Source organism: Fusarium keratoplasticum, chromosome 8 (assembly GCF_025433545.1).
Source record: "Fusarium keratoplasticum isolate Fu6.1 chromosome 8, whole genome shotgun sequence".
NCBI classification, from domain to species: Eukaryota; Fungi; Ascomycota; class Sordariomycetes; order Hypocreales; family Nectriaceae; genus Fusarium; species Fusarium keratoplasticum.
Genome location: NC_070536.1, coordinates 2,277,578 through 2,299,299, shown reverse-complemented (window position 1 = coordinate 2,299,299; position 21,722 = coordinate 2,277,578). Strand labels below are relative to the sequence as shown.

General features: G+C 53.0%; 6 protein-coding genes across 6 annotated transcripts; 3 read left to right on the top strand and 3 right to left on the bottom strand.

The window, feature by feature from the left end:
• Positions 1-948: 948 nt before the first annotated feature.
• On the top strand, positions 949-2,594 carry NCS57_01051800 (uncharacterized protein; the record flags this gene model as incomplete). Its single annotated transcript, XM_053060263.1, has 2 exons — positions 949-1,212; positions 1,317-2,594. The coding sequence occupies 2 exons, from the start codon at positions 949-951 to the stop codon at positions 2,592-2,594; spliced, it is 1,542 nt and encodes a 513-aa protein (XP_052910657.1).
• Positions 2,595-3,084: 490 nt separating this feature from the next.
• Positions 3,085-11,599, bottom strand: NCS57_01051700 (AAA-16 domain-containing protein; the record flags this gene model as incomplete). The annotated part of the gene is made up of 4 exons (XM_053060262.1): positions 3,085-4,005; positions 4,061-4,456; positions 4,512-4,525; positions 5,041-11,599. The coding sequence occupies 4 exons, from the start codon at positions 11,597-11,599 to the stop codon at positions 3,085-3,087; spliced, it is 7,890 nt and encodes a 2,629-aa protein (XP_052910656.1).
• A 1,049-nt stretch (positions 11,600-12,648) lies between these two features.
• NCS57_01051600 (Zn(2)-C6 fungal-type domain-containing protein) lies at positions 12,649-14,876 on the bottom strand (the record flags this gene model as incomplete). The annotated part of the gene is made up of 3 exons (XM_053060261.1): positions 12,649-13,645; positions 13,703-14,391; positions 14,445-14,876. 3 exons carry the CDS (start codon positions 14,874-14,876, stop codon positions 12,649-12,651), a joined length of 2,118 nt encoding a protein of 705 aa, XP_052910655.1.
• Positions 14,877-15,398: 522 nt separating this feature from the next.
• On the top strand, positions 15,399-17,273 carry NCS57_01051500 (MFS domain-containing protein; the record flags this gene model as incomplete). The annotated part of the gene is made up of 6 exons (XM_053060260.1): positions 15,399-15,433; positions 15,488-15,775; positions 15,831-16,225; positions 16,279-16,340; positions 16,389-16,964; positions 17,019-17,273. The coding sequence occupies 6 exons, from the start codon at positions 15,399-15,401 to the stop codon at positions 17,271-17,273; spliced, it is 1,611 nt and encodes a 536-aa protein (XP_052910654.1).
• A 569-nt stretch (positions 17,274-17,842) lies between these two features.
• Positions 17,843-18,767, top strand: NCS57_01051400 (Cytochrome c oxidase polypeptide 5, mitochondrial; the record flags this gene model as incomplete). Its single annotated transcript, XM_053060259.1, has 3 exons — positions 17,843-18,071; positions 18,426-18,619; positions 18,678-18,767. The coding sequence occupies 3 exons, from the start codon at positions 17,843-17,845 to the stop codon at positions 18,765-18,767; spliced, it is 513 nt and encodes a 170-aa protein (XP_052910653.1).
• A 329-nt stretch (positions 18,768-19,096) lies between these two features.
• On the bottom strand, positions 19,097-20,961 carry NCS57_01051300 (uncharacterized protein; the record flags this gene model as incomplete). The annotated part of the gene is made up of 2 exons (XM_053060258.1): positions 19,097-20,186; positions 20,237-20,961. 2 exons carry the CDS (start codon positions 20,959-20,961, stop codon positions 19,097-19,099), a joined length of 1,815 nt encoding a protein of 604 aa, XP_052910652.1.
• Between the last annotated feature and the right edge of the window lie 761 nt (positions 20,962-21,722).

Below are 21,722 nucleotides of genomic sequence, written 5' to 3'. Positions count from 1 at the left end.
AACTGCTTCGGGTCCCTTCCCATTCCCAAATATGAGACGAGGCGCCCGATCGTGTGTCAAAGAGGCGATGGAATGATTTCGAGGTCGATGCGCCAGAGGCTGATGCTCCAGGTCTGGTGCTGGTGCTTTGAGGTGGAGTCTCGTTTTGCGCGACTCGTTGATGGGCAACTTCCCCCAAGAAAAAAATGTCGACGCGCTGCCCGCGCGGCTGTAGCTCGCTATCAGCTTATCGTGATTAGCGCGGTAACGCGGCTATCGGGACAACCGCGGCTAGAGCTGACGCGCCACGTAACCCAGCCCCTCCCCCCCTTGTCTAACTTGTCCCCCTGTAGATAACCCCCGTGGCCCCCGAAGTTGCAGTTTATCTGTCTTCGATTCGTATGGAGCTTGGCGCCCCTTTGGTTTAATTATAGCCTTGGTATGCCCGCCCGCTTTGACGTGTGAAAGGTCATCCATCCCATAATTAATCGCAGTTGGTTGTGGTTGCATTGTCGCAGCAAAAGCAGCTTCCTTCTCTCTCTTCGTATCCGATCTTGGATCCGATCACCAGTCAAAGGTCACGAGCAATTGCAACGTTCCCAGACGTTTTCGGAAGACATCCCGCTTTTTTTACTTCTATTTGTCTTGGATTTCGTCTCCAAGGTCTCGGACGGACCCGGCCTCGTCATCTAACAACCAACATCTCACCTGCTTCGTTTCGTTCGATAAGCAATGAGTAAACGGATTCCTTGACGACATTACGTTTCTCCTGCTATCTTCCCTCGTCGCTCGTTATCGAATCACGCTCTCGCCGTTGGCTGTGTGGCCTCTCTGTGGTTCACAGCTCCAACTCCTCTATCCTCGACCATCTCTCTCGTTGCGCCTCGTTAGACGACGTCTCCTGGTCATCATCTCGCAAACCGTCCAATCTCATCCCTCTCCCCGAGACCCCCCGCGGTCCATCCTGTGATGGAAAAGTTCCCCGACTTCATCGACACGCCCGTGGGCAACTCGCGATCGCCGAGCCCTCGAAACCCTCCCGGCTGGTCCAACGGCGCGCCGCCTCGCCCCTCGGATCGATGGCTCCCCGTCTCGACGGGCTCCCACAGGCACAACCGCCAGAAGAGCCTCACTGATGCTATCCGCACAATACGCGCCCGCAATGGCAGCGTCAGCCAGAACGCCCAGGAGATCGCCGATGCCCTGCGCGCCCCCGTCTCCCCAAAGCTCGTCGTACGCCCATCTCCCCCCGTCCTACCTTGATCCCGTCTCGAGTCTCCAAGATCTCGAGGCCAAGACCTCTTCTCAAGTGCTAACCTGCATGTTGCACTACGCAGATCCTGTGCCTGCTGTGGTACACCTCGTCTGCCCTCACAAACACCTCGTCAAAGTCGATCCTCATCGCCTTTAACAAGCCTGCGACACTGACCCTCGTCCAATTCGCCTTTGTCTCGTCGCTATGTGTCTTTATGGCATGGCTTGCCGCCCTCTTCCCCGTTTTGCGAACCAAGATCACGGCTCTTAAACACCCGATTCGAAAACCGACGCGCGAGGTTATTACGACTACTCTCCCCCTGTCCGCCTTCATGATCGGTGGTCACCTTCTCAGTTCCACGGCCACCTCCAAGATTCCCGTATCGCTCGTCCACACCATCAAGGGTCTCTCGCCCCTCTTTACTGTCCTCGCTTATAGAATCGTGTACGACATCCGCTACCCCAAGGCGACCTATCTGTCTCTCATCCCTCTGACGGTTGGTGTAATGTTGGCATGCTCTGGCAAGGCGAAGTATGGTGGAGAGCTCAGCGGTGTCATTCACGCTCTCCTCGCCACGATGATCTTCGTCACTCAAAATATCTTCTCCAAGTACCTGTTCAACGAGGCTGCCAAGGCTGAGGCTGAGGCTTCAAACAGCCGGTCAAAGAAGCTGGACAAACTCAACCTGCTCTGCTATTCCTCTGGTCTGGCTTTCATCATCACCTTGCCCATTTGGTTTTGGTCCGAGGGATTCGCTCTGCTCAAGAACTTTTACCACGAAGGCTCGATCGACTTGTCCGAGCAACCCAATTCCATGGATCACGGTCGACTGACGCTCGAGTTTGTCTTCAATGGCGTATTTCACTTTGGCCAGAACATCCTCGCCTTCATCCTCCTCTCGATAGTCTCTCCCGTCACGTACTCAGTCGCCAGTCTGATCAAGCGTGTCTTTGTCATTGTCATGGCTATCCTCTGGTTCCGAAGCCCCACGACGCCCATCCAGGCCGTTGGAATCGCCCTCACATTCCTGGGACTGTATCTGTACGACCGAACGAAGGGGGGCAACAAGGCGGACCACAAGGCCCAAACGATGACAGATTCCAACAAGACTTCAATATTGCCCATCTCTAACAAGGGGATACGCCCGATTGTGGCCTCCCCTCTGAGCACTGAGATCAACCCCCACCCTTACCACGAGGGCTACTATGGCCGCGACGCCTCCTCAGACGACTCCAAGAAGACAGACGACAGCGGCAGCCGTAACCGCGGTCGTGTCAACAGCAACGGAGGCTGGCTTCCTCCAGGCACCAAGCAGGAAGATACATGGCGGACTGGAGACAAGGTCGCCGGTGTCTCATGATGGAGACAGAGAAACCTCCCCCTGGGTTTTGAAGTTTTGGGTTCCTCTTCTCCGCCGATTTTGTCGGCGTTTCTAATTGTTTAACCTCTTTTATTTTCAACAACAAAAAGAATGGAGCTGGGATCTTTGTTTGAAAGAAGGGATGTTGTGCTTTTCTTTTTTCTCGTCCGGATATCTAGACTACATATGGACGTGGACCGCTTTTTGTATGACATATCATGGATTGGCGTTTTTCTTGAGACGCAGGAATGGATTGATGGACGGACGGATGGATGGATGGGATATGCTCTTTCAGCCCCTCTCAGGAGGCGCTTGATGATGCGCTGTATCATTACGTGGATATGGAATGTGGACGTTTTTTGATAGACGGGATACGGTTCGCAGATCATGCAATACATGAATGATATGGAATAACCTCAGGGGTAGATGTGACAAGATGATGATCAGGTATTAGAGATGCTGATGTTGTCTTCGCATCAGGCATTAGTAATTAATCTATCAGCCACTCCTCCACCTCAACCCCTATGCTCCTCCCTATGCCTCGTATCACTTCCCATGCGACATTGATCCTCCACTTGCCACCGCGATCCATGACATCTCCAGCGCCACCCACGCGGGTCAGTAATCGTAGACTTGCGAGCGTTGAGATGGCCATGCCCACATCACAATCCAGGCCAGCAGCGCCCACCGCTGTGCCGTCTGCCCACTCAGTTCTCACAGCTGTAAAGATGGCCATCATGCGTTCCAAGACAAAGGCATGGGCGCCGAGTAGTTTTCGTGCAATCTTGCGGTGCTTGGTACGAGAGGGGCCCCTTGCAACGATACCGCCACGCCGTCGCTTTCGCCCATGATTATATGTAGAGAAGAGCGTAAGATCGTGGCGAGTAGCGTTGTGGGAGGCGAGGTAGGCGGCGAGTAGAAGGAGACGTGCCGTAGTAGGGAGGAGATTTGTGATTTCTGTAGCCGAAGCCGAGGGTCTCGTAGTCGTAATAGCGTCGGCAGGCTTATCCTTCGGCCTAACCGAGACGATACTCGGGTTCAGGAGAGACTCGTCCTGGAAGTGCACCCTGCCCGCGATGAGCAGCTTGGAAAACTCCTTGGGCGTGTGCGTGCCCGCCAGAATCGGCGCTGTGAACCGCGGCCAGAGAGCATGGCAGCTGTGGCGGAAGGAGGGAAGCGTTCGGGAGGCCGATTTCGTTAGAGAGTCGTGAACGGCAGCGCAGAAGCGTGTCCAGAGATCTGACGTCTCTTGCTGTGAGTGCCCCAGAATGGAACTTGGTGGTGTGAGGGAGAGGATTCGAACGAATTCGGCTTTGGCGTAGGGAGGGAAGTTGAGATGTGCTGATGTAGGTGATCGTAGGAAGCCTGCGGGAGGAGACGTGACGATGAAGACGCAGGTAAGGCGAGGGATCTAGATCGGTTAGCTTCCACTCCAAGCATCCAAAGTATAGCATATAGCAACTCACAATCTCGGACAACCGTGCCAGAGCCGGTAGCAGCGTAGGCGGCGCATCCCTCTGCCCATCAATAGCATCCAACACCAACACAAACCTCCACCTAGGATCCCTCTCAGGATACCCAACCATCTTGACCATCTCAACCGTCAACTGCGCCAGCGTCTCGCACCGCCGCGGCACATCCTCCCACTCGAGCACCCTCGCCACCTCCCCGACGATGCGCTCAAATAGGTGCCGCCCCGTGATGCACTGCACAGAGTTGACCACGGCGGCCTGAAGACCGCCCGACTGGGCGTCTGCGTTGACGTGTGTGACGAGTTGGGAGACGAGCTGGGTCACGATGGCGGATTTGCCTGTTGCTGTTGCACCGTGGACGACGAGGTTTCTACAGGGAGCTGCATCGGGCTGTAGAGACGGTCAGCTTTGGCGATATCGTTAAGAGGTAGCTTGATCAACATACATGGAGGAGCGTTGCTAGGGATCGGATCTGGTGTTCGCGACAGGGAAAGGATTGGAATAACGGGGTCAAGATGACCTCGTCTGGAAGACGAAAGAGGGAAGACATGGTTGTCCCCCCGTTCTGACGAGGAATGACTCTTTTGGATGGAATTGGTTGGTGTTGAAGTTGTCAAGGCCGTCCCCAAGCGCCTCGAGGATCAAGGGGAGACGCGTTTGGCGCGTCTGCAGGCAGGTACGTCACTCGGGAAATTCTCGGCCGAGTCATGGACTTGGAGACTCACCATCACATCAACTCGTACAACTTGTCTCCTTTCGCAGATAATATTTGGAAATGAATTTAATTGAATTCATTGTTGATGATTTAGATTCTTTTGGGAAAAGTTGTATGCCGTCAAACGCCCCAATCCAGTGGTATACTTTATACAAACCATATGCATACCTTTTGACCTATCGTCTAAAAGCATCATTCCCCAACGCCTAACTATGCCATGCTCTTCAAAACAAGAAAACACATGTATACGACCTCGTACTCGTCGACTCTTCCCCAAACACTTCATCCCACCAGTGGTTCCATGTTCTCACCCGCTCGTACAAGTCCTTCACCAATACCCAGTCCTGCCACACCGGTGCAGGTGTCCCCTGCCCCGACTGTGTCGAAGGAAACCCTCGTCCTTTTCCAGGGGCCTGAATAGTGATCTTGGTTCCCGTTGTAACCCAGTTCCTTCGCACGTCATTAACAATGTTGTCGGCGAAACTCTTGACATGTTCATCAACTTGGGGCGCCCTCGTTGTCGGTCTTCGGAGACCTGAAAGAAGGAGCCCTGCGTCGAGCGAGTAGTCCTCAAGTTCCATCGTCTCCAATATGTATGACTCGGCTCTGGCGAATCCAGACCTTGCCTCCTTGAGCAACAGAGTGATATCCTCCCAAGACTCGCAAGTTGGTTGCGATAAAGACAGGCCTCGAATGGACGGCCAGATGTAGTTCGACATTGATAGCAACTGTGCAATCAAGTGTATCCTCTCAGCTTCCAGTGGCCCGCTGTTTTGCCCAAGTTGATTCAGACAACCGACAAAAGCCTGCAACGTAACGAGTAGATGAGGCGTGTCAGCTTCAGCCAGTACGTGGGGAAGAGCATTCTGAGTCAACAGTACTCGGAGTGCCTCCACATAAACATCAATCATCGGATAAGCTGAACTCTCAGCAACCGCTGCATGTATCATGGCTGGCACCATCTTGCTCAGTATGAACGACATGATACCCGGGTTCTCCATCCCCTTGCGCAGCAGCACAACCTCGTCTCGCAGCTTGTCATTGATCAAGGACATCTTGAAGTTGTTGAAGAGGAAGAAGAAGAGTTGGTGAACGACCCTTGTGTCACCCTCGCCCAGTCGAAGCCCATAAGACATCATACCAGCCACCTGAAGCTGGGGATCTTGAACCGAGGGTGAATACTCTTTGCTGATCTGGTAGAAGAAGTCGTCAACTGTGCAAATCTCAGATCCGTGAGCCCTGATGAGGGAGATGATGTCTCGGATGAAAACCACATAATCATGATGTTCCGATGTATCCTGCACCACCGTTCGCAAGTCCCCCTTGATTCGCTGCATCACTGACTTTAGCGTTTTAGAGTGCTCCGAAAGGATGATCTTCCTGAGCGCCGGCCCAGCATCCCGCAGAGACCTGCGCATCCAGGATATCATGAACTCGAACAGGTCCCGGTTGGTGTTGTAATCGGGGTTAATGGCAAGTCCGGTAACTGCTTCTGGAACAAAGTCTTTCTGCTGCCGCCGGAGCTCTTCCGCAAACTGGTTCTCGTATGCCAGGTACCGCCGCGGTTTGACAATCGACAGTGCCCAGACATCTGACAGTGTGAAGCCAGCTTCGCTGAAATCATCAAAGCCATACTTGAGGAGAGTTGTCATAAACAAGACCAGTGATCGCCGTTGCTCGAGACTAATACTAGCCGGCGCATCTTCAAATAGACCATACTTTCCATACTTGAACATGTCTGAAAGCCGTAGAAGGCCGCCATTGATGAACCGCACTGCAAGTCTTGCTGATAGAGTAATGGCCTGCTCGGTACACTGCGATTTTTCAATGGCCGCATTGTAGGACAATTGGCCCTCTTCACGAGCAGAGAGGATGCATCTTGCCATTGAAAAGTAGCTGCTCGACAGGTCATGGTCGAGTACCAGGATGGCATCGTCCGCCTGTGCCGAGTTCAGGATCTGACTCTCACTCTGTTGGCTTTCCTCATCATCCTTGAACTCGTCGACACGAGACAGGAAAATCTCCAGAGTGGCCAGCGAGGCTTGGAGAATAGACCAGTCCAGTTGAGAAGGGGAGGTGCCAAAGTGTTTGAATACTTGCTGCAGTTGGAGCGTGTTCAGGGCAAAGGTGGCAGCCTCCAGATTTGGAGCATGTCTCATGACATCCAAAGAGGCCGTCACAGAGAGATGGAGCACATCCATCACGGCTGCCCTATTCATCGCCACCATGGCATCAAGCATATCACGACTGACTGCTTTGCTTGAATCCTTAGACAAGGCCAAGAATTGCTGCTGCATGTCCGACTGCACCGAATCAAACTGCGCCATCATGGCCTGGAAGAAGGTATTCCGCCACTGAATAAATGGCTTGAATGAGGTCGTTGCTTCTCCAGATGATATGATGAACCTCGCCAGCTGGTTCCAGGCCCGTAGGTTGATCAGGCACGCCTCTTTGTGAGAGGTTGCGGGGGCCACAAGCCGCTCAATCAAGTGAGCGCCTGGCCGAAGGTCAGGTGGGGAGGCCCAAAATAGAGTGCAGAGGAGGTCGTGATGATTCCTCAGAGCAGCCAGGTCGCGTTCGTGAATTGTCTGTTCCTTGAGGAGTTGGCGGTTGTGGTTCGGCATCGTGCGGGCGATCAAGTTGCGGATGTCGTTGAGTGACCGGATTTCACTCAACTTCTTGATGCTTAGCGCAACGAGCTTCAAGAAGATATGGAAGCATTTGTCCGACTTTTCAACTGCCAACGAAGGTCTGCCGCCCAACTCTTCCAAAAATTTTGGAGACTGATATACCTCTTCATTGCGAAGATGGGCGAGATTCTGCGACCCAAAGAAGTCAAAGATAACTCCTATCACCGCCACGCACTTGCGCCAGCCCCATTGCTGAACGAGATAGTGGCAGCGTCCAACTAAAGCACGACAGTAGTTGTTGAAGCTGGGCAACTGGCGAGGATTGTCCTTGTAGACCTGGAAAACCTTTTTCAGCAGCTTCTGGGGGAGTGCCCAGCCGTCAACAGCGGAATCATGCCTGCTGCCAGCAATGAGGATGCCCTTGTCATTGAACTCTGTGAGTGGGAGCAGGGCAAACATATTCTTCCAGAGACGCTCATGATCGCTTGCGTCGATACTTGTGACAGCCTCAGGGGTGGCCATGACAGAATACATGACGTCCCAGAAGGACGACCGAGGAATCCGAGCTTGCTCGAGCGCCTTCATGACTGTGACCCAGGAATGAACAACTGGCATGTCGTCCCTCAAACCTCGATCTCGTACCCGGGAATTTCCAAGATCAGTGTATGCTTGCCTGACTTGGTCCGTACCATTTATGGTGAGCGACGAGATGGCGGTTTTGGACAAGTCCTTGAGCAAATCCTCCATTTGAAATTGCTCGCCCACCAAAGATGCGTCGTTCTGACAAAGTTTCAGAGCCAGGAGGACATACAAGATCAATTTATCATAGACGCTTGCAATTAGAGAATATTGAGGTTGTGTGGTGCCATCATGACGCCCCAGGAGGGCTTTGATGCGGCTGTTGAATCCACCAAACACCTCGAGTGTTCGGCAGCCAAATGATTTGGCACTTGATTGTTCAGTGAGGCTAAGCGACTCCATCATGAATTTCAAGATGAATCGGGCCGCGCCTAGAACGAACGTAGAGTCTGGGGGGTCTCCTTCTATTGTGATACGCTCCAGCTGATCAGCGATCGAGTCGAGAAGAACACCGAGCTCCGAGGACACTTGGGCATCCCAAGGACCCCATCGGAGGACCTGGTCGCCAAAGTTGAATGATATCCGTGATCGGAGCTCACTCAGATGTTCGTGATGGCTGAACACTGACTCAAAAACACCACTTCCAATCAACGTTGACTCATGGAAGTAGACGCGAGAATCCAAGGGAAAGGTCTCGAAGTGATGAGTGTAATGGGTGCCATATGGCCCCAGACCCCGAAGCTTCTCTCCATCTACCTCGACTGGCTGGATAGGCTCGGGGATTGGGACGGTCTCAACCGGAATAGGATCATTCGCACGACTGAATTGGGGTGCTTCAACATCAATGCGTTGGGGCTTTGTCCTCTTCCGGAAGCGTGACCTGTTATGATCAGGAGGTGGCTCCTCGACAACACGGAGTGGCACTGGGTTATCTTCAGGTGGCGGGCTCGCAGGATAGTAGGTATCTGGGGCATTGTCGAATGTCAAGATGCTGGAAGCCGAAAGGTCGCCACGCTGCTTTCGATACAGTTGGTCAAGACGTCTCTTGGTTGTTCGGAAGGCAAAGCTGCTTGACTGGTCTGTTTCGTCCATTTCCAGTTGAGCCGGCCGTGCGACACCAGAACCACTTCGAGTAAGGTTGGCATTGGTGCGTGGTTGCTGCTTCGTTCGAGGTTGCGGCGCCGTGTTGTCAGTCTGGTATCTCACCGACCCGGCCTGGCTGACCTGTTTTACCAGGCGGCGAGATGGCCCTGCAGAGAGCATAGGCATTCGCCTTGAAGTTGAAGAGCCATTTCCAGATGTTTCACGGAGAGGTTGTTTCGGTGCCCTCGGTTTTGCCTTCTTGGCTTTCCGGGCAGCGGTGACTGATGGGCGCTGAGGGATAGAGCCTGCCCTCCAATTGTTCAAGACAGACACGGCGTCGACATGATCCTCTCTGGTGGCCAGTTGGATAACCTTGCTGCCTGGACTGGACCTGCCCATGTCCTGACGTCGAGTTGCAGACCGAGCGGCGATCTTGAGGAAACGAGGAGCGTTGGGCTCAACCACATCAAGAATGCTGAGTCGGGGAGCAGGCGGCCTGCCTCCATGTTTCCCTGTCCGTTTCTTTCCATGCTTCGACGCTTTGCGTGATGTGGGCTGGCGATACTTCTTCTTCACAAGCTCAGTTGCAGGCAGAGAACTGTCCTGTGATCCAGGAAACATGCTAGTAATTCTGGGTTGATGGGGGCCTCTTGGTGGAACACGCTTTCGTTGTGTTGGTGTTGTCTTGGGTCGTTTTTGGGATCCACGAAAGGATTCTGAGAGCTTCAGCTGTCGTTTCCTTCCAGTGAACATGGGGTCAATGTGGTCGTCCTCTACCACGGAGGCTCTATCGTCAGATAGTTCCTCTGGAACCAGGACCATCGGCTCCTCCTCAAGAACGAGCCGTGTTTGGTTGTGAAATACATCATCGGTGGTTTCTGGTAGTGGAGCAGGAGCTTCGTCGTCAGAATCTTCAAAGAAGATTTGGGGGGCTGTGGAAGTATGCGGTGAGGCGATTCGCCTCTGTGCCACACCACGCCGAATCTCTCGCTCCGGAGAATGGTGGACCGGGCGACTGTGGGTTGGCTTCTGAATTCTGTCACGGCCAGCTTGCTGATCCAGTCGAAGCCATGATGCGGGAAGAACGCCCCTGATTCGGCGTCCCACGGTGTTCACGAGTTCTGAGCCGCTCTCGGAGCCGCTCTTAGATTCCGTCTCGGATACAGAATCTTCGTCGTCTGGCTGAACACTGGTGTCTGGTTGGGCAAGTTCATCTTCAGAGTCGCTTGGAATGAGCAAGGCAGGCCGTCTGAAGAGCCGTGTGGAAGGTTGTTGTGAGGGCTGGTCCGCAGGCAATGATGTGGGAGGTTGAACATCGTGTTGAGGGTCCTCGCCACTTCGTCTCGAGCTGCGTTGTGCAGCAGGAGAGTCTGTAGTCCCTGGTACCAACCTGAGAGCTGATGCAGGCTCAAGGGGGTCGCTGTCAACAACATCGTATCTCTTACGCTTTCGCGTTGATGATCGGAGAGGAGAGGACTTTCTCTTTGCGCGCTGCTTTGTGACTGAGATTGGGGGGCGCCTTAGTAGGTCTTTCAGGCTTGGAAGATCGTCACCAGCCAAGCTCGTGTTCTCGGTATCTCCTGTCGAGCTCGCCTGGCTACTAGGCCCGGCGCGGTCATTCAGGGGTGACGTCTTGGGGGGTGAGGGTGAAGGTATGTTGAGACTACCCAAGCCATCCAGAAAGTCTTCTAGCCCTTTCAGCTGACTCTCGTCAGATACATCTGGGAGCTGTGACTCCTGACTGTCATCCTCGAAATCCTTGTCTTGCGAAGCCTCCTCAGCTTGCTGTCGGCGTCGCTTCTCTCCTTCGATAGCAAGTCTAAGGGGACGGACACCATGTTTCTTGAGAATGTTGGAGTAGTATGACATCTCAATGGCGTAGGGTCGCTCTTGGATCGGTTTCCGGGGGCGAAGAGAACGCTCGTAGCGAACAGCTGTTTGGCGGACCGTCTCACGTTCATCGTCAAGGCCCAGTTCCTGGCTTTGCATAGGGGGAGAGTTGTCATCCACTTGGGGCAACGAGGACAATGGGCGGGCAGGCTCCTGACTGACGACAAGTCGAGGGGGTGGTGATGAACGCTCGACATAGCTTCTCGATATTTGGACGTCATTCGGGGGGTGAGAATCGGCATCTATCGCTGGGTGTTCAAGGCTGAGAGGGTCGATATCAAGCAGGTCGAAATCGGAGTGTATGGACGATAGAGGCGAAGACAGTGGGGATACTGGATCAGAGATCAAGTCGACTGCATCGTCTGGTCTTGGCGTCGTATCGGGGATCCGTGAAGGCATCTTTGCCGCAGGAGCAAGGTGATTCTGCCCTTGGGAGGAGTCGGGAACATCCCAGATGTCCTGTTCCTGCTCTTTCTGCGTGTTTCCTTCTATAGGTTCTTCCTTTTCGTCCTCATTTTCTCTTTCGCTGGTCGTATTCGCAGGGGGGGGCTCAGGCAGGGACGGCAATTCCTGGCTCTCGAATCCATCCTCTTCCTCAGAATCTGGGACTTCTCCCAGTTCCTTCCAGTTGGTCATGGTCCGCGTGTGGCATTATCCTGTCGAAGGCATATTCGGGGTCCGAATTCGGCTTCGGTCGTTGAATTTTATGCGTATATGGGAAATGTTCATGTAGGAAGAATCATGATTTCACCGTGATCGAGGGTGGTTCAAGCGGGCGTAAAGTGGTTTCCCTGTTTGGCGTGGCGGGAACGCGGTTGGGAAACCGGGGAGACGCGTTCGGGGAGGAGGGCGCGCCAAGCCATGGAAGTCCATGTGGGGCCCAGTTCCGGGGAGCTTCAGCGCCGCATCCATCCCGTCCCATTGAGCCGGGCCATTCCGCTCTGAGAGACGAGACTCGCCCCAATTATTCCGAGTTCAAGTTCAACGTCAACTCGTTTTTTATACTCAATTGCTCACTCCACGCTCGTCGAATAAAGCTCTTTGCAATGGCACTGCATGTCTTTGAGAGGGCCTTGCCATTGGCATTGACCGTCTTTTGCGGCGTCATTGGAGGTTAGTTTTGGCCATGAGCCCTCCCAAGCAGACGCTCACGATGACCAGGATACTACACCTTCCAACCAGTCTTTGCACCTGATGCTCTTAAGCAGGTCGATCCCCCGCAGATGTAAGCATTCGATATACATGAGTGTGGGCATACGAGAAACCAAGTGCTAACCATTTGCCAAGTACCGAGGCCAAGTCAGAAGCCTCGAAAACTCTGCCACCAGCTTCAAAATAGCTGCACCATCTTAGAACCCGGAAGATGTCCAAACAAATCCCATGCAAAATTAGAGCTATTTCATGATGATGATAACCGTAGCATGTCTTGGGGCTAGATTAAAGTCATTTCGTTTGTGTGTGTATCGACGTTTTATATGAATGCTCAACCGTTTGAGAAAATGTCAACCAACCACAATGACACCAAGGCTAAAGAGATAGGATAGTAAAGATTCTTCATTATCTTTCATCTTAATCTACAACGAATGGTTAATGACCGTCCCGAGCCACCTTTATTGTACAATGTCTTAGGTTTGTCTTGCGATAAGGATCAGGCCCTCCTATCCTAGGTACCCTACACCAGATCTCTAAATCAGAGGGGCATCCAGGCCCCAAAGCAGGTTTTCCCAGTCCATCCCATCAAGATCAATCATTGATCCCAGCTCATCCCAGGCTTGGGGGGAAGGGTCAGCATCATTGGGCGTCGCCCCGGTCGAGATCGGCGCAGCTGAGCTGGGGGTGAGAGGAAGACTCGTCTCCTGCACAGCCGATCTCACTGGAAGCTGGTTTCGTTCTTCATCCGCACATATCGACACTTTGTGCTTCTTCATAACCTGCTTCAACAGGTCCTGTATCCGGGCTGTCGGCTTGGAGTGCTCCTTTGCAATGTCTAGGATCTTCCATGCCTCCACCAGCTGTTGCCGCCTAGTCTCCTTTTCTTGCGCGGTTGTTCCCAGACAGAAATCTAGGATAAGTATAATGGTAGCTAGAAAGACGCTGTGTAATACTAGTGTCGTTCTGAGTCGCGTGGAAGTGAATGCAACATCCTCCTTGTCAAGAAGATGCTCTGCATGAAGAATGGTCTGAGCTGCGTCCAAGCAAACGTTTCGTGAGTGCGCATAACGGGGCTCGATCGAACCACGGGCCAGATATGGAAGATGGAGTCTACACCGCTGCCCCTGAACGAACAACTTCATGATGTGCCGTTGTATAATAATCGCCGGTGACCGTCGAATATCGTTAGGGGGTAGCTTTGCTAGTTCTTCGCCTTCCATGACTAAGAAAGGAGGGATTTCCCTGATGAATTGATCGATTGCAGCATCCAGCTCAAGAACAAGGTCGTATGTCATGGTTTCTGGGGCGGCTGAAGAGAGCGGCATTCGGTCTGTGAACTTGCGAGTTAATTCGGCCAGCCGAATCCGCTGCAGGAAATAGGACATGCTAGTCGACTCGGTCAAGGGCTTCCCCGGCTCGTCGCCGTCGACAAGGTCCTCATCATTAAGATTACGAGGTTTCCTCACAGCCATGTGCTTTGGATTTATTAGATAGGTGCCCTCGTGGGGCCCTGGGAATCGAGCCAACATGCTACTTATACGTTAGATTTGTGATCAACAAAGGAGACAGACGATGTAGTAAACATACCAATCCAAACCGACGAGGTACCACCAGACTCGCCGAGCAGCTTCAGCTCTTATCCCAGTAAAGGCCTTTGGGTGACCTGTTGATGAAGTGAGGGGATGATCTAGGCGATGAAGGCCCAGTTCACGAGATATTGCGATGGCTTGAAACAGATAGGTTCGAGCCCGAGTGGAGATGCCCTCGATGTTCAGCAAGACAAAGCTCACAATGATAAGACCTTGAGCACTCTCCAGCTCGATCTGCACATTTCTCTGAGCCACATCAAAGACATCCATGGTTCCTTTGAGCCAGATGATTGCCTGCGCATTTGCCTCTGCGGCGTCATTGAATAGTTTCGTCGTCTCATTGTCCGCTTGCGTCCACGAGTGCGTGACGTTGGCGCAAACCGCGAGGAGTAGAACCACTGAGCACAAAGGCACCTGTGTCCCCTGGTCCAGAGTGTCGTACACCTCATCCACAAGGTTGCATAGAGAAGGGTTATGCACAATGTGGTGCATGTAAGTGATACCTGTCGTGTACTTTTCCACCAGCGTTCTGGTTTCTTCTCTAGTGGGTAGCCATACACACTTGGTCGGTTCTACAGAGAGAAAACCAGATGGGATGCTGGAATTTTGAAAGATGTAGCATGATGATTGAGTGATCATGCGTATAGGACAAGTGCGAAAGACGATTTTGTCACCCAACACGGTTTCCTGTTATCGTGTTAGCATTTAAGAGACATGACAAAGGCTTTTTGTAGACCAACAGATGTCTTTGGACCAAGACATGTCCTATCCAGCCAGAGAGCATCGTCCGTCAAATTCTGGACATTGAGAGGTAATGCTAGTTGCGAGTCCTGCTGTGGCCGGGGTGGCGCATCCGCTTCTGAGATAGGCGGCAACGCTGAAGACGATTGGCTCTCAGGTGCAGGCTGTTTATTCTGCTGTGCAAGCAGTGCCTCCAACCTCTCCAGGCGGCTCAGAATATCTGTCTCCTTCTCCTTCTCACCGGCACCCGCCGCCGTCTTCTTGGCGATCGGCCTCTGAGCCGGGGCCGAAGCGCGGGGTGGATCCTGGGGTTCCCGGCAGGGAACTCCGCGGCTGGTGCAATTCGAGCAGGGAAAGTCGCGACTGCACCGCAGCTTGCGCACCCGGCAAAAGTGGCACGAAACAGGCCGCTGGCGAGGCTGCCGGCCCATGTCTGCGGTGGTCTCTCGGAGGGCACCTTACTGATAGCTGTAACTGGTTGGGTGAGAGAGGAAGGAATTGTGTTAATGAACGGAACGGAAGTTGAACCTCCGCGGACTTTCCGCCCGGAGTTTCCGCGGGACCGGCTCCGGATCGGGGAATATCAAGATGCAGAGGACCAACACGTCCGCGCTTTTCTCGCTGATTTGAGCCCTGCCTGATCAGAAGGATTGGCTTCAGATGGGTCTTGTGGAGCAATGCTTATAGATTTACTCATCGGGCGACAGGAATCCTCGCTCTTTTGCAGTCAGCATGGTCACGAACTGCTCATCTGCCCCCTTTGATGGCTCTAAATCCTGGCAACCAGCATCACATCGGGCTCAGTTTGGCGTTAGCGGACTTAAGAAATTTCCCGTTGGGTAGGCGAGTGACAAGGGTGTCGGGAGCTGCATTGATGTGCTTTTGAGACTCACTAGTTTCTGAGCGGATACATTTAATAAAGCTTACCCCGTCTCTCCAACTTCCGTCTCGGTATGCAGTCTCTTGCTCAGCTACGACAACTCCTCCGGTAATCGGCCGTGAGCATACACGGCTTTTCTTTACCCTCGTTGGTGCGACTCAGAGAAACCACCGATTTGGTCAACCTCCAGCTCTTCAACAACATGGGTCACATCGATATCGAAGAGCAACTGGCTGGTGCGGCTACCCCAGCACCAGTACTCAACGATGATGAGAAATATGAGAAGGATCTTGAAGATGGATCAACCTCAGTCGACCTTGAGGAACTTGCTCCTCGTGACCCCAACATTGTTGACTGGGATGGCCCCGATGACCCAGCCAATCCCCAAAACTGGTCGGCAAAGAAGAAGACAATAACCGTTGTGCTTGTCTCATCCATCACATTTGTCACGTAGGTATCCTGCCGTGGCAAACAACCAAGGGCCACCCCCTCTAACTATCCGTAGACCGTTGGCTTCGTCTATTTTCGCGCCAAGTATTGATCAAGTGATGAGAGAGTTCCACTCAACAAATCAGCAACTGGCGTCATTTATCGTCTCCGTTTACCTTCTTGGGTACTGTTTCGGTCCATTGGTTGTTGCGCCCCTGTCTGAAATGTACGGTCGTCTTCCGCTTTACAACATCTGCAACGTTCTCTTTGTCGTCTTCAACATTGCTTGCGCCAAGGCTCCCAACTTGGCGGGCCTGATTATTTTCCGACTCCTCGCAGGTCTTGCTGGTTGCTGCCCGCTCACACTTGGAGCTGGAACACTGGCCGATATGATCTCTAAGGAGAAGCGTGGAGCTGCTATGTCGTCATGGGTTTTGGGACCTCTCTTAGGACCTGTCGTTGGACCGATTGGTGAGTATATATTGGACACATACCGTAGTGACTGTGAACGCTAATATGAATAGCTGGCGGATATCTCTCCCAGGCTAAAGGCTGGCGTTGGTCGTTCTGGGTGGTGGCTATGGTGGTGAGTTGACTGTGGGCTCGACCAAACCAAAGCTAACATGTCCAATAGAGCGGCGCGATTGCACTGGCAGGCTTTATCTTCATGCGAGAGACATACGCCTATGCTTTGCTGGAGAAAAAGACCAAGAAGCTCCGCAAGGAGACTGGCAACCCTAAGCTCAAGTCTGCTCTGGACAAGGGAACCACAACCAAGGAGTTGTTCAGCTTGGCAATGGTTCGCCCAACCAAGATGCTGCTCTTCTCGCCCATCGTATTTCTCCTCTCGCTATACATGGCCATCATTTACGGTTACCTGTATCTCATCTTTACTGCCATGCCCATGATCTTTGAGGGGCAATACGGCTTCTCGAGCGGATCCGTTGGCCTTACCTACTGCGGTATTGGCGTGGGTTCTTTGATAGGTCTTGCTATTGCAGGAGCCACATCCGATCCTCTCGTGAGGTATCTCACTAAGAAGAATGGTGGAGAGTCCAAGCCAGAGTACCGACTCCCGGTCATGACTGGCGCATGTGTCCTGATCCCGGCTGGCCTGTTCCTTTTCGGATGGTCTGCTGAGAACAACAACCACTGGATTCTTCCCATCATCGGAACTGGTTTCTTGGGCACTGGCATGGTTGCCGTATTTGTAGGTCTCCACTAACTAGTTGCGCTTGCAACTGTAACTGATCTCTTTCGATAGATGTGCATTTCGGTTTACCTGGTCGATGCGTACTTGGAGTACGCCGCATCCGCCATAGCTGCTAGCACCGTGTTCCGCTCGCTGGTGGGAGCACTGCTGCCCTTGGCTGGTCGGAAGATGTACGACACGCTGGGTCTCGGTTGGGGTACATCGCTGCTGGCGTTCATCGCAGTGGCGGCGATCCCGGTGCCGCTGGTGTTTATCAAGTATGGTGAGAAGATTCGAAGTAGGAATCTGTTTGATGTCCAGTTTTGAGTGAGGATAAAAGTCAAGTGATTTTAAGGATGGAACCGGATCTTATCGCATGGATGTTGCAAGGTACGGGACGTCTGTAGGAACCGGGTACAAGGATCAAATAGAGGATTGTGGAAGGAGGATAGAATAATCTCCAATCTGGCATATATATAAAGACATAATAAATGGGTATAGGAACCAAATAGAGGACCCTCCTTCAACTCCCATCACCCACAGACCGTTATCAATGATGGACTTGTCAATGCCGATGCTGATTGTCTTGTCTGCTCAGATCAGAAGCTCCAGCCAATAACCAAGGCCGAGATTCTTCTTAGCGAGGTTTTCCGGAATGTCTGATCCACATAACGTAAGGCGAGCCAATCAGGCTACCACCCGTCCAGCCGAACCTCTCCCGGACAGCGGGCACGGTCGTACGATTGCAGGATGCTCGAATTCTTTCCTCAATAAACCCATCCTTCTTCGCGAACCTCTCGAACTACCTCTCCTCCCGACCCGCTCACGACGTCAATTGAGCTTCCTCCGCCTCGTCTCTCCGTCTGTCCTCCATCCCTCGATCGAATTCGCCCACCATGCTGCGCACCCCGGCCTCCAACCTGCTGCGCAAGAGCCTGGTGCGCAGCTCGCCCGCCCTGGCCTCCCGAGCTGCGTCGACTCACGCCATCTCCAACCCGACCCTCGCCAACATCGAGAAGCGATGGGAGGGCATGCCTCTCCAGGAGCAGGCCGACCTCTGGATGGCTCTGCGTGACCGCATGCAGGTCAACTGGAAGGAGCTGACTCTCCAGGAGAAGAAGGCCGGTGCGTACAATTGTCTTGTCTCCTCCACCACGAAAATACCTCCCGCGTAGCCGAGTCTCTGTGGTCATCATCATCACCACCAACCACAACCACAACCACAAGCCAAACCACCACAGCCCATCAATCAGCCTCGTCATTCATCAATTCATTCCACAACTCCGTCCATTTCACACTTCAGCCTTGCATCTGAGTCTCCGAGAGCCTCAACTGCATCATGTAGACCCAATTTCCTCAATTCGTGGCCCTGATTGGTGGGCCTCGGCTCTGAGCCATGGCTGACAAGCCATCAAACGACCCATCCCCTGCCTTGATGCTGCGTCACGTTCAGAAAACTAACTCAAACTGTCTCAATAGCCTACTGGATCGCCTTCGGCCCTCACGGTCCCCGCGCCGTTGACCCCCCCGGTACCAACGCCCGTGTCGCTTGGGGTGTCGTTGTCGGTCTCGCCGTCAGCTTCGGCCTCTTTGGCCTCATCCGCCTTGCTGCCAAGCCCGTCCCCTACACCATGTCCCAGGAGTACCAGGAGGAGAGCAACGAGTTCCTCAAGGTATGCTTTGTTCCCGTCGCTCCCTCGCAGAGCACCACTGACAGCTGTCCCCTCGCAGAACCAAAAATCCGACCCCTTCACTGGTATCACCTCTCCTGGCTATGCCGGCAAGGGCATGGTCCAGTCTCCTCCCAAGGGCAGCTCCTAAATTCAATACACATCGTCTTTTCTTTTGTGCTAGAAGTTGGGGTGACTCCATGGAGACGTCATAGTGTGTAAAGCGGCCTCGGGGCAGGGCGTGACTGGGGGTTTCGAGGTCGCTCCAGAGCTGATATCAAATCATCTTGGTGTAAATACTGTACTACAACAACGGAACCCGAGTCGAGTCATTTGTTTGAACATGTTTGCTTGTCTCTCGATCCGCGTGGAGAGCATACACCAGCGTTTCCAAGCCAGTTACCCAAATAATTCCCACCCAAACAATCATGCAGTTGCTCCAATACTCCCTGTGCATTATACATTTGATCAACAGGGATCTTATCCCCCACTCTGCCCAGCTTCCCGGTATCTCTCAAAGGTATCACTTGGCTGCGTCCTGTTGGGGTTCAACTCCTCCTCTTCCATCTTCCTGTCCACTTCGAATCTGCCGTCCTTGCCCCAATATGCTGGTTTCTCCGTTCCCTTGACGCTCGCCTCGGTGATAAGTACGTAGGGCATGGGGGCGTCAAACATGGGCTCTGCCAAAACCCGTTCCATCTCCATCTTGAGTCCTCGAGCGCCCGTTTCTGAAGCAGCAGCCCTCTCAGCAATTGCATACAGGGCCTTCTCCGTAAAGAATAGCCGAGAAGGGTATGTCTCAAAGAGAGCTGTGTACTGAGCAACGAGGCTATTCTTGGGCTCAGTCAGAATGCGGAAGAGGTCATCCTTGGACAGGGGACTAAGAGCGCAGATGTTATGTAGTCGTCCAATTAGCTCTGGAATGAAGCCAAAGCTTTGGAGGTCGGCTGGAGTGGTGAGATCGAGCGGAGTAAAGGAAGAAGCCGACTGCGGGTTGTGATGAGGGAGGTGTGTGTATGTCTCAGCCGGAAGAACCTGCTTGCTCCCAGACATGGTTGAGCGGCCGCGGAGCTCTCCTCCAAACCCCATGGACGGCCTCGCGACTCTCCTGAGAACAGCCTTATCCAACCCAACGAACGCGCCGCAGAACACAAAGAGGATGTTTGTTGTATCGATGGTATACTGGTCGACTTTGCCACCGGGCGGGGCCGCCTGAGGGGAAGAGGAAGAGGGCCCGGATGCATTATAGTTAGTCGTGATGGGTGGTGTTGACCGAGATGAGCGGTTGTCCTTAACATTGATGGTGACCTTTGTTCCTTCAACAAGCTTCAACAGCGCCTGCTGGACTCCTTCGCCCCCAACATCTCGACCGGTTGTAGTCTCACGTCTCGCTATCTTGTCGAATTCGTCCAGAACAACAATGCCGTGCTCTGTCGCCTTGATGTCATAATTGGCTTCGATAAGGAGTCGCTCGATACAGGTCTCGACGTCTTGCCCGATATATCCAGCTTGTGTAAAGGAGTTACAGTCGCAGATGGAGAAAGGAACATTGATCTTTTTGCTAAGTGTTCTGGGAACGGTGAGTATGGGCAACGGGACATAGGAACCATGACAACGTACTCTAAGATATAGGTCTTACCAACACCAGTTGGACCTATCAAGAGAAGATTACTCTTGTCGATCTTGACATGCTCGGGGATGCTGAGGTCCTCGGCAACATAAAGATGATCCATGGGATCTTCGTCATACTCGTGATTGTCATGAAGACCACGAACCGACTCATTGTGGCCCGGGAACTCATCTTGTAGAGCATCAGTGTCTTTGCGCTGAGGCATAGGACCATGCACACGCTGACCTTCGACGGGGTGCATCTCGCGGCGTTTCTGATGCAGCTCCCTGTCTCTAGCAAACCTTTGGCGCATCATCTTATCACGCCGATTCCGATCCTCGTGTTCATGTTGATGTCGTCTCCGTAAGTTCTGGTAATGATTGAATATGGTCGCGCAGATTGTCTTCTTCGCCCGGTCCTGGCCAACGACATAGTCGTCCACACGCTTCTTCAAGTCCCGTGGGTAGAACTGCGGGACGCCGAAGCTGGCCTTGTTGAACATGGGGCCACGCCCCGGATCGACTGACGGGTCATAGCTGCTGTTGAAACCCGAGTTGAAGTCGGCAGTTCGCCTCGATACGGCGAGGGGAATCGATACAGATAGATGTCGACAGCGCGGGGAGGGATTGTAGGATGGCGGTCGGGACACGGCGATGGGCAGCGGTCGCAGGAGAGGAATGGAGACGGAGCGGAGACCACGACGGGTCGCAGGAAGTGCCCTTACGAAGGGCGCCATTGTTGTATATGCCCGAATCACATAATAAGGGTGATTCCAAGCGGAGAGTCAGGAGACAGTCGACCGAGATGACCGTGTGTCTGGGCCGACGATGACGGGATGCGGGGGGTCGGAGACGGCTTGACACGGTCGAGCGGTAGAGCCGAAAGCTGGAAGCTTATCGCATCATCAATTGGCAGCAGAGATGAGGCTTTGTACGAGGGCAATCCCGGCAATATACAATACAGAGTCGACTTGGAGATGGCAGTGATTGATGAATTACGCGATGTCTTCTTTGGATGATCCGGAACCGTCCAGCCGGACATCTACCTCGTCAGCCGCAAGCAGCATCTTCCGCTATCGGTGCGACAGTTTACAGGCCGAGGACGCAGGCAGATGCAGCGAGTCACGGCCACTAAAAGCTCCGAGTTGCAGCTCGTCCCACTAGAGAAGCCGACTGGGGGATCAGATAAGGACGCCCGCCCACGGGGTGGTAAAAAAAACTTGAGACACCAAGACGCCCGCGTCAGCTAAGATGGGAGAAATGTTTATAGTCTAAACATAAGCAAAATAAGACATAAATGAGGGGAATAATAATATAATTAATTTTAAATACTATTTAATTACTTATGATAATTTTCTTAAAAGTCTTAGGCCTTAGACTTAGTCTATTTTGCCGTAATAGCTACAGAGGGTTGGTTTGGTGTCTCATGTTTTTTGACGACCGTGTGCCGCCTAAGCAACCCCCGACTGGACCATCAATCCTTCCCGTGTTGTACTGC